We start from the raw sequence: 12246 nt of genomic DNA, 5'->3' as shown, positions 1-12246 counted from the left end.
TGGCGCGGTTTGGTCTCTCCCACCAGGCTTGATGGAAGAAACAAAATAAAAGGGGAAATTCAGCAGGTAGTTTTTGTGCCATATCCTGTTAGCAAAAACCATCAAGCAAGCCTGTCTTTCCGCCCAAAATATTGTGCGGTAGTGGATCTGGGAAATTTAGCTTTTAGAACGGAACATGCATTTTTTTCATGGTCTGAACGGAAATGCCTTATGAATGGAAGATTAATGAGTTTTAGAAGATACCGATCTGCGTGATCTGTTCTGGAGAATATATGTCTACAGGAGACGTAGGAAAGAGAAAAATGAAGAATTTTGTGGGTGGGGAAACCAAGTATTAGATAAGATAGTCGAAAGTGAATTGATTATTGTTCTTTAGGAGGGAAAGGGGATACAATCCACCAGGACTTTCTTCTGTGTATAGATGAATTTCCCAGGGGATTGTGGCCCCTAAATTAATTATGCTTGTGGAGGGAATAGGGGGGAGGATGCTTTCCGGGGGGGGGGGAACAGACCATTTTGCTTGCCAGTAATGCTACAGTTAGCCAAAGGCAAATGTCATTAAATGCTAACTTTTTTTTTTACTTTGAAATCAATCGATTTGAGATAACAATCTCATATTTTCAGCATCTTACTCATATCATTTGCAGCAGTGTGGGATTGGTGATCTAAGAGCTGGCTGGACACCTACACTCATGTTGCCAGATGTCCCTTATGTTAGATTGTCATCTCTGATTCCTCAACATTATAGTCCAAGAAAACAGACCGGGTGTGCCCTAACGTTGGCTCAGGCTGTAGCAAAGACTCCCAGCCTCGCCATCACCTCATGCTCCTCACTAGCTGCTGTACTTCCAAACTGGAATGTCTTTGTATATGTTCTTATTGGGATTTTCCATTGCAGTAGCAAACCTTGCTATGTTGTGCCACCTCTCTTAGGGATAGGGGCCCTGAGCCTTCTACCTCTTCTCACAGCCAAAAATATAAATACCCAAATGTTTTTAATGACTGATGCAGAAGATGATCTAGCACTCCTCTCTCTTTCTTACTCCTGAAATCCTTAATCCTGAAACAGCCTGGCCGGTGAATGGAGCCATGTTTTTCACTACACCTGAGGCACGAAACACCCTTCCAACATTCCCCACCCCTCACTTTCTGCCATTCAGGCATCCCCTTCATTCTACCTAGTGGTAGGAATGACTCCAACCTTGTGAATGTGGTATTTATACCAAGGAGGGGTAGTCATAGAAAAGTTTTAATATTTTAAATTTTCAGTGGACGGCCGTGTTAATGATAATAATGTGGTGTCAAGTCAATTCTGACTCATGGCAACTCTTTTCAGGGTTTTCCAAATAAAGAATACTCAGAAGTGGCTTACTATTACCTTGTTCTGAGTGCACCCTAGTACTGTGCCATTCGCCCAAGGCCATACAGGTTGGCTGTACAGTACTCACAAGAGGCACAAAGGGGAATCAAACGCCCAACCTCTGGCTCAGCAACCAGATACCTAAACCACTGAGCTATCCAGCTCATGTTAATATATGTCACCAAAAACAAAGAGTCCTCTGGATTCCTAAAGACTGCCCAGTTTTGTTTAGCATAAGCATTCGTGGACTTCAGCCTTCAGGCCTCTTCAGATACATCTGTAGATCTGAGCTAGAGATTCTTCATTTATGTTATTTGTATGCCGCCTTTTTTCCAGATAAGGGGCCTCAAGGGGACTATAAATACTTAAGCCAGTAAAGCATATAAGTCTTTAATATGCCTCAAGGCCTTTGAAACAAAATCTTTGAAATGACTGTTCATAAAGCTGTGAAGTCACAGTCAAAGCAGTAATGCATAACAATCCATGTTTTAAGAAAATCACACACAGGTAGTTCGTTACTGAAGAAATGCTTGCCTGAAAAGTATGATCTTTGCCCGCTTGCAGAAGGACAGCAGGTGTATGGTTTTAATGCCTGTCTAATATTCTGTGTACCCCAATTTACAGCTCATCAGCTGTGTGGTGTGACCTGCTAGGTGGTTTTTTTCCATGGATCTTTTGTCAGAAATGTTAAAAGATGTTTTCATTCTGTAAGAAAGAAAGACAGATATATTTTCAGATCCCATTTTAGTGTGCCCAATTCCTTGCATGATCAGGCCTATCGTGGCAGTGAAGCAGCTGCTGCCTTAGGTGGTGGATTAGCATCACTCAGAATCCCCTAAACCAGTGGTTCTTAACCTTGGGTTACTCAAGTGTTTTTGGGCTGCAACTCCCAGAAGACTTTGCCACCAGCTGTGCTGGCTGGGGTTTCTGGGAGTTGCAGTTCAAAAACACTTGAGTCACCCAAGGTTAAGAACCACTGCGCCTAAACTACAGTACCTGGGCCTCTTCACCCTCCCTTAGCCTGCCACCCCTCAGGTATGGTGGGGGAAGCTGTTCTTTCATCAGGATTGAAATAGAATTCAAAAGCTAGTTGTTCACCTGGGTTCTTCTAGTTCTATACATGGAGTGGTTTGGGATTCTGGTCCCAGGCCACTCCATATATTCTGATCGTTCCAGAACCATCCCGCTTCTGGAAGTTTGTCATCTCAGGCAGGCAGCAACCATGGGAGGTTGGTTTTTTTTAAAAAAGTCCTTTTTGAATCTGCCCTAGCTAATACATGCTTTCATTTCTAACGTTTTCCTCTGCCAATTCCTTCCCCTACACAATCAGAAACAAGAGTCATTTTATTCTACAAGACAGATGCCATGGACTCTGTCTTGCATGGAAATTAAGCCCTCTGAACAGGAAGGCCCTGAAATCTGATATGAGATAGAGGGGGCGGGGCGGGGGCGGGGGGGGGTTTGAAGTTCTCTCCACATGCCTTAAGATCCTCTGTTGTCCTTTTTATTTTCCTTTCATATCTTCCAGAACTAAGTCTTGGCTGTGCAAAACAGGCTCTGGAACGCTGCCACAGTAAGCTCCGGGCTTGGATTAAGCCCTTCTCAGATCCCTCCCTAGGTGCAGTTTTTAAATATTGACTGAAAATAGAGTGCTGAAGTTTTGCTTACTGGCTGGTAACCCAGCCTGAGAGCCGCCGTCTTTAGAAAGTCCTGACAAATAAATTTGTGATGAATAGAAGGGAGGAAGACTGGGCAAAACTCTTCTCTCTTTCTGAATCCCGAGCTGCTCCTTCCCTCACATCATGACTCCACCCACCACAGCGCATGGAACTCCTGCAGAACAGATGGTGGAAAAGGCGCAGCCGGAGCGACACGAGCCTCGCCAAGGAACGTGCCGTCCTCCGCCAATATTATCCCCCACGAAAGCAGAGGGAGGGGGCCAAGGGAGAGGTGCTTGGTTCATAATAACTGCTTAGGAAGAGGAGGCTGTCTTTATGGGATGGTGGAACTCAACCCTTTCTACCCTGGAACTTAGGTATTTCTGGAGCTCTTCAAGGCTATCTCTTGAATATGTTCCTTGGTTTTCCCTAACCTGATACTCTCTAGATGTGTTGCACTGAACTTCCCAACATCCTCCAGCCAGCATAGAGTAGCTGGGCTGCAGGATTCTGTGAGCTGTATTCTGACACATCAAGGAGTTGGGGAAGGCTGTAGCAGCAGCAATTGATTGGAGAAGTTGCATTGTTCTAGCAGACTGTTTGTGACCCACTGAATTGAGCACATTCCACCAGCCATATATTAAGGCATGGCAACCCCTTCCCCATGCCCCCCCCCCCCAGTTCAAGGTAGGTTGAAAAAACAAACAGATTTATTCACAGTGTCAGTTCTGTTAACACTAAACGATGTAAGGCAGACCAAATATATATTTGTTTCTGTCACAGTGCAATGTGTCACTGGGGCTTTCTTCCTTGGTCATCAAAATGCTGTGGGGTTATCCTTGTATATTGAACTTCTGGTGGGCTGCCTTTGGGTTGATGTACCCCGAAAGTTGTGTAGGCTGAGGTATAGTCAGTACAGTGAGAAGGACCATGAGATATGTTCACTGTTAAAGAAGCCAATTCAATTCTTCAAAAAACTTCCAGCTTATGAATATAGGATATTGTGCTTCTGCACCCACAACTTAAAATTTTTTAAAATGCGTCGCTTGTTCCAGCCAGGCTGGGCAGTTGAGGGGCCTAACTCCAAGAGAGGCCCAAAGGGAAAAAACTAAAAAGCGGGCCTTCTCGGCAGTGGCCCCTTGTCTTTGGAACAACTTACCGTTAGAGATCCACCTGGCCCCTTTGCTGGGCCTTCATAGCAAACTAAAGACCTGGCTGTACAGGCAGGCCTTCCCAACAGCCATCACTTTGTTTTGTTTTGACTCTTGTAGTAAAATTGGGCCCCATCTTTTAATTTATATATGCTTTCATTTATCATATCTGTATTTTTGTATAAACTGCCCAGACTAGACATGTTCTAGATGGACAGTATACAAGTCAAATAAATAAATAAATAAATAAATAAATAAATAAATATGCAAGCAAGCAAGCAAGCAAGCAAGCAAGGAAATGGCCTGGTATTACTGCACAATATCATGGCTATGTTGCCAGCAGGAAAAGGATGCCAAGCTTTACATAGCAAAGGGCAGCTTGAATATTATCAACACCAATGGCAGCAGCCAAGATGGTCTACAGCAGGGGCCCCCAACCCCTGGTCCACAGCCTGGTGCTGGTCCGTGGCGTCGGCAGGACCGGGCCGCACAGACAGATATCCTGCCCCCCCCGCATGCACTCCCCTGACTCAGGCCCACCCACATGCACGGTGCCCCACCCATCTGTGTGTGTGGCAAGCGCGCCCCACCCACCTGCAAGCACAGGGGATTCCCTGCCCCGTGCATGGACCCCGCCCTCCCAACCGGTCCACAGTTTGGAAAAGTTGGGGACCACTGGTCTGCAGAATATCCTCTTGTGCTCACTACCATTCACACTGGCTGAAAAACAGCACTGATAATTGCTTTGACTTTGGGTGAGAAGTGGTTAACTGATAAAAAAAAAGAGTCAGCTGCCTGTTTTCTTGCTGCCTTCCATCTTTCCCAGCATTATTATCTTTTCCAAAGAATTGTGCCTTCTTGTGATGTTGCCAAGGTAGGACAGCTTCAGTTTCAACATTTTGCCTCCAGAGATAGTTCAGGCTTGATTTGATCTAGGACCCACTTGTTTGTCTTTCTGGCAATCTAGGGTATCTGCAAAGCTGACTTCCAGCACATTTCAGCAAATATTTTTTCCCTGTCAACTTAACTGTCCAGCTTTCACAATACAAATCAGTCTTCTTCTGATTTCTTGACTGCACTCTGCATTTGGGTTGATGATTGAACCAAGTATACACAATCTCTAACCATTTCAGTTTCTTTATTGTCAGTGTTAAAGTTATGTAGTTCTTCTGTAGTGATTTTTGTCCCAACATTCAGCTGCGATCCTGCTTTGGCACTGTCACGATTCCATGTGGCCCCTGCTTCTTTCATCAAATCAAGGAGCTCAGGCTACGTGCCCTTCAGCTGCCACCAGTTGATTTCATCAACAATACCTACTATTAATGATAGATGTCCAGACCATATGTCATTTTAGAAGAAGCAAATAGAAATTGTTTATTGATACAGGTGTTGACAGAACCAGCAATGTTGTTGACTCCTAAACAAACATTCTTCTTTATCCACCCACAACCACCATTCTCACCCAAACTCCAAAACTCTCTCAACTCTCTAATTCTCCATCTCAAAACCCTATCTAAACCTGAGTCTCTTGTACCTTGTGACTCTACCCCTCCAGCGTTTCCATTAGTCTATGCACATAGCATATGAATATTCATGATGTGGGCGAACGCCACAAACACTTTATTCTTTTACTTTTCCTAACAGTAGTTTCAAGTCATTGCTGCTTTCTGCTAATAAGATGGTGTCATCTGCATATTGTAAATTATTGATTAAATTATCAAAGTTCACCCCTCCTTCGTCTGAATCCAGCCGGTTTTCCATATGATCTGTGTACAGATTGAACAAATGAAGGGATAAAATGCACTCTTGCCTGATGCCTTTGCCTATAGGAAATCATTCTGTCTCTCCAAATTCTGTCTTAATGGTAGCTTTTGTCCACAATATAAGTTATGCATCAGGACAGTCAAAGGCTGAGGCACACCTATTTCTTTCAGAACAATCCATATTTTCTCATGATCTACCGGTACACAGTCAAAGGCTTTGGTGTAATCTATAAAGCATAGACTGATCTTCTGAAATTCTTCAGTGCTCTCCAGTAGCCAGTGGATATTTGCAATGTGATTTTGAGAGCCTCTTCCTTTTTGAAATCCAGCTTGGACATCAGGCATTTCTTTTTCCATATAAGGTAAAAGCCTTCATTGCAACACCTTGAGCATCACTTTGGTCACACGAGAAATTAAATGAATGGTCCTGTAGTTACTGAAGTCCTTGGCATCTCTGTACTTAGGGATAAGACTGTATATTGAGTTTTTTCAATCTGCGGGGCATTGTTTTGTTTTCCATATTTGTTGACATGTTCGTGTTAGGACTGTGACAGATTCATTCTCTGTGGCTTGGAACAGATCTGTCGATATTTCATCTACCCCTGGTGATTTATCATTTCCAAATAATTTCAGAGCAACTTTCACTTGACTTTCTAGAACTGTAGGTTCTTCATCATAGGCTTCCTCTTCAAAGGAGGTCTGTCATCTTTTTGTTCCTTCTGTATACTGTTTCCAGCTTCTCTTTATTTTCTCTTGATCAGATAGTGTGCTTTCATGTTAGTTATTCAGCATTTGTAGCTTAAATTTCCCTTTGAATTCTTGGATCTTCTGGAAGAGATTCCATGTTTCCCCCTCCTCCTCCTCCTCCTCCTCCTCCTCCTCCTCCTCCTCCTCCTCCTCCTTCTTCTTCTTCTTCTTCTTCTTCTTCTTCTTCTTCTTCTTCTTCTTCTTCTTCTTCTTCTTCTTCTTCTTCTTCTTCTCCTCTCTCTCTCTCTCTCTCTCTCTCTCTCTCTCGTTGTTCTAGTATTTCCCTTTGTCTCTTCATGACAACCACTGAAAAACTGCATTTGGGATTCTGACCCTGCTTCTGTCACCTTTTACTTTTACTTCTTGACTATCCTTTGCAATGTAAGTGCACAGGGTAGCAAAGATAAAAAGGCTTGTATCTGCTTCCCTAACAGTTTGATGTGGTGACAGTTTTTACCTGGAGGATCTCTTTTAAAATAGGGAGTGCCATTCAGTCAAGTCAGGCTCCTCTTTGCTGCTGAAGTGTTATAGTTCAAGTACTGAATGCGGAACAGTAGGTCTAAAACTATGGGGAAATGAATCAGCAACTTTACAGCAAGTTATATCTGTTTCCTACACTCTGTGGATTCAGCTTTGTTCTTCCCAAGCCTTGGTCCCAACTAGGCCATGGACATGTGCAGTTCTGACCAGTTGTCATGGCAACTCCCCTCACACTGTCATGGCAGTTTCCAAGGTGGGGTTACCGGCTTGACACATCCTGTGTCCTTGATGCAGGCAGTGTTATTTCAGGAGCAGGTGCCATTCCACTGCATTGCCTTATTAGCTCCTGCAGGGCAGCTAGTAGGATGATGATGTAGCACTTCTTTCTGGAAACTTGGGGCTTTTCTTCTGCCTTCAACTTGTTAGCTGCTATGCTGAGCCAATATTGCTTAAATTGGGCACATTTCTGTTGCCTCTTGTGCACATTCAGTACATAGTCCTAAACACTTGGGGCCAGCTGATAAGTTAAGCAGGTTTGGCTCTGGGGTGTGTATGTGTATGTTGCTTACTTAAAACATATCTAAACTGCTTGTGATCAAACTCATTACAGGGTGGCATAATGCAAACGCTATAGTTAAGCAATATAGATGGGACAACAACTAGAAACCATATGTGAACTACACTTTTCTATGATGGTGTACGGATGATGGAAGAGTTAAATATCAATTGATGTCTACAAGAACAAGTGATGGATCTATCTGGCATGTGTCAGTGGGATATCACAGATCCCAGTGTAGCATCCCTGACAGAATGTAAGAAGGCACTCATACATTCAGCAAGACACCGTAGGGAAGACTGGGATGTTGTAGGTGTGGTATGACTTGGACTACGGCCAGGGAGATCCAGGTGGGAGTCCGTATTTGGTTATGTGTGGTATTTGCTCTTATTGTGGCATACCTCACAAGATGACGGTTGTCAGAATGACATGGAAGAGAACTACAGTATGTATATGATGCATCCTGAATAACTTAAGAGGAGGAATGGGATGAAAAAACAATAAATAAATATAATCTAGATTCCAGCCGTGAATCTGGCCTGCCACGTTACCGTATTTTTCACATCATAAGACGCACTTTCCCCCCACAAAACAGGGGGGTGGAAAGTCTGTGTGTCTTATGGAGTGAAGAAAACAGATTATATTTTCCTGTTTTCTTCTCCTAAAAAATTGGTGCGTCTTATGGAGCGAAAAATACGGTAATTTCCTTAATTTTTCTGCATTTGGTAATCTGGCTGTTGGCTGTGTGACCTGATAGTTGAAAAGCTTTCTATGTTGAGGTAACACAAAGTCGAATGAAAATTTGCTCTGTGGCAGCCCTATTAACACATGCAAATAATCATTTATTGTGGCAAACATCAGAAAACTTAAGATGTCCCCAAGTATATTGTATTTGTAATCAAGTGTGAAGACACATGTAAGTGACACACATACAGATGAGAAAGGACCCTGTGCCTTTAGAAGAAAAGTATGGTAGAATTAGGAGCAGATAATCTGAGAAATGAGAAATGAATTGTTTGGATCTGGTATCTTGGATCTGTATGCCATCAAAACAGCCATGTGTCTCATACTTATTAATAACCTAAAAGTAGGCTGGTATTGAAGTAGTAAAATTGGTTTTGAATTAAAAGCTGGGTGTACTGTGACAGCTTTCTCATGATTGCTTCTACACACAGCCCAGTGTGGCATTTAGCTAGTGAATCTGCTTCCTGACAAAACACGTGGGTTATGTAAATTGGCTCCAATTTTTACAGTTGAATATCTTTTTTGTGTGTTCTTGATGAATATTAGTGAGCATGAATGCACACCTGTGGCTGTACATAAAAACCTTAATTTATACCTGTTTTCAATATGAGGTATCACATGTAAAATACATGGAATAATTATACAGAGGAATGTCCATGAGCATGTGCTGATTCCTTTTCAACACCGTTATGTTGAAAATTAGTTCCACCACCTGCAGTTAAAGGGAAAAATGGGGAGGGGGCTTCTTTTATAGAATTACAAGCTGTTTTCTTTGATAGCTGTGAAAAACAGAGAAAATCTCAAAGGCTTTCATGGCTGGGATCTGATGGTTGTTGTGGGTTTTTTGGGCTCTTTGGCCGTGTTCTGAAGGTGGTTCTTCCTAACGTTTCGCCAGTCTCTGTGGCCGGCATCTTCAGAGGACTGGAGTAGGAACTCTGTCTATGCTCTGGAGTAGGAACTCTGTCCATGCTCGAGTTGGAACTCTGTCCATGCTCTGAAGATGCCGGCCACAGAGACTGGTGAAATGTCAGGAAGAACAACCTTCAGAACACAGCCAAAGAGCCCGAAAAACCCATAGAGAAAATCCCTCAAAATCCTAGGCTGTTAGCATTGTTCTTTGAGATTCTTTGTTTTTAGTGCAGGGAGATTTTGTTTTGCTAATTAGTTTCAGACCTTTCTAGTTAGTTTCAGAAATAGAATTGGTGTTAGCTAAACAGAAATGAGTCTGCCATTTTCTAACAGTTTTCTAAATTTCTTCCAAGTTGGATTTTTTTAAAAAAATCACTATATTTATCATGGTTCTTGAATGGACACACCTGCTCCTCTGCTTTCTTTTCTAAACATTTAGGTTGGGCTTCAAATACCACTGAATCGCATTGGATTCACCAAACTGCAACTTCTCATCAGTGCCAGACTATGCTGGCATTTTGCAATCCAAATAGATGCAAAACAGCTGGGTCGCACATGGAACATATTGCCTTGTACTTCAGGCAGTGCTTCATATGCATGAAAACCTCCAAGGTCACAGTCCATAACCACCTAGTGGAGAGTTCAATAAAAATAATCATGAAGACTGTAAGCTGAAGCCATAAGAAGGTCTTAATGGTTTCTGAAGAGATATTAGCTGTCGTGGGAACTGTCTGAGATGTTGCCCAGTGCTAGTGTTGAATGGAGAGAGGAACAGCATGAGCTAATAGTGGCTCCTTTAACCACACTCACTGAGTAGCCCACTAGTGCAGATGGTCATTTCTGTGGCCAGTGACCAGAGGCGTTGAAAGTAATGTCATTCTGGTCTCATCAGCATTAGCCAGGGTTACCAGTGTAGAGGGTATGCTGGAATTTGTAGTCTGAAGACATCTGGAGGGCCACAGGTACCCATCTAAAGGCATGTGGTACAGCATTTTTTTGTTGAAGCTACTCAGGCCTGAGCCTGGGAAGTGCCTTGGATAGAACATGGCGCAACAAACCCCCCATGTCTGGCACACTGTTAAGTTCTATCCCAGAAGAAAGGCCGGATATAAAAGTTGTAAATTAATAAGGCAAGGGTCTCTTTGACTCTTGCTGCTTAAGATAAACAGGAAATACCTGGGATCTCAAAGCTTCTATGAACAAAAAATGTCCTATGCCACTGAGCTGTGGGACTCCTCTCCTAATGCCTTTTAATATCTCCATGGTGCCTTGATCTCAACAGTGAATGACTTCTCCAGAACTCATTATGGTAGGGAGGACTTCCAAGTTTAAGCTTGAGACCTCAGAACGTGGATGTTGTTGCTATACCTCTGACTTTTTTTTTTGCTGTCTGTGGCATACCACCCGTGTATGTGCTTCCTTATTGATGGTGCCTTTCCTCTCCTTGCAGATCCCTACTCCATTGCAGGCAGTGATGGCAGCATCTCGGCTTCCGTGGCTTCAGTCCAGCCGCAGGCATCCAGCAGCTCGGCTCCCAGCTCCCCTGCCTCCCGTCACTCAGTCAGCACCCTCAAGAAATGGCTGACGAACCCTGTGCGCAAGCTGAGTGCTGGTGGGCTACCTCGGAGCGAACGGCCACTCAGGAAAACAGAGGGCCGGACCCGGCGACATGGGCGGCAAGAGGACCGCAAGAGCATCGACCTGGGCCTTCTGGGCCAAGGGGAGGGGCCCTTGGTTGGCCCACGGGCGTCGATTGGCATGGTAAGAGAGTGAATAAAAACGCAGACGTATAGAGCTAGAGGCCATCTGGTTCAAATTTCTGCAGCATGGCAAGGCTAGCTAGACCCGGCCTCTTCTATGGAATCTAGATCTCAGCACAACCACAGATGGAGAGCCAACCCCTATGCCATCTTTCTCCAACCTGATGCTCTATTTTAGGCCATGCATCTTCTTCTGATATAGTCTGGAACATGGGACTGGGGTCCCTGTCTCAGCCTCTGAACCCTGCACGTGTGTCACTAGGGCCTCCGAGATTGTAAAACCTATGGGGTCCAATAAGTTTTGAGTTCAGAGTTGGGTTTGTCCTGAATCCAAAAGATCCCATAGAATTTGTTGGAGATGTGAGTACGGAAGAATTATCGTTTTTAGACTGTTACTCCAGAATCCTATAACCAGCATGGGTAGTTTTAAAGACTATCGTGCTCTCCTCACACACACCCAACTCTGAATCCATTTGAAAAACAAAACCTACTTTTGTTATTACAAAAACCTACTTTCACTTAATTGTTTCCGGAGTGGCACCGGGTGTTTCCACCTGTCTATCCTCTCCTGGACATTCTTTCCACAGATCCTGTGGGCACTGCAAAAATTGTTAAGTGAATACTTGCGGTGGAATCAGTGGGACTTAATTTTTCACTTGGAGCTGTGAAACTGAGCGTGCTGTTGGTCACCTTTGCTCATGGTATAGAATGAACTGGTGATGGGGAAGGGGTGGCAGGGGGGAAAGGTCCATTTTGTCTGTGGTGCCATTTGCTGATCTGCAACCTGGGTGGGGGAGAACAGTGTGGCCAGGTGCAAAATAAAACAGGGCAACTCCACCTTCACAGTGTTGCAAAAGAGGGTATGTCAATGCATGTAGCTGGTATGATAAACGGCATGCAATGAAATGCCCTCCTTTTACACTAGTATGAATTGTGTCTTTTTCCGCAACCATTTTGGGACCCAGGAGAGGACATCTTGGGCAGTATTATCAAGGCTTTGAAGCTGTCTTAAGGAAAGTCCACCTTTCTATCTCTTTTTACACGTTTTGGTGCATTGCGTAGACCTTCCTTTGCAGGAAAGCTTTTTATCACGTACATGTTTATTTTGTCTGAAGCTG

General features: G+C 43.7%; 1 protein-coding gene across 6 annotated transcripts in view; it reads left to right on the top strand.

Annotated features, from left to right (window-relative positions):
- The window catches only part of ARHGEF25 (Rho guanine nucleotide exchange factor 25), an 83151-nt gene that overhangs the window by 44393 nt on the left and 26512 nt on the right, over positions 1-12246 (top strand). For all 6 annotated transcript variants that reach the window (XM_020778392.3, XM_020778398.3, XM_020778378.3 and 3 more), the window contains one exon: positions 10819-11129. In XM_020778392.3, the coding sequence (XP_020634051.3) occupies positions 10819-11129 (311 nt within the window). The remainder of the gene's footprint in view (positions 1-10818; positions 11130-12246) is intronic.

Source organism: Pogona vitticeps, chromosome 2 (assembly GCF_051106095.1).
Source record: "Pogona vitticeps strain Pit_001003342236 chromosome 2, PviZW2.1, whole genome shotgun sequence".
Lineage (NCBI taxonomy): Eukaryota > Metazoa > Chordata > Lepidosauria > Squamata > Agamidae > Pogona > Pogona vitticeps.
The sequence above is the reverse complement of the archived record's forward strand: the minus strand, read 5'-3'. Positions and strand labels throughout refer to the sequence as shown.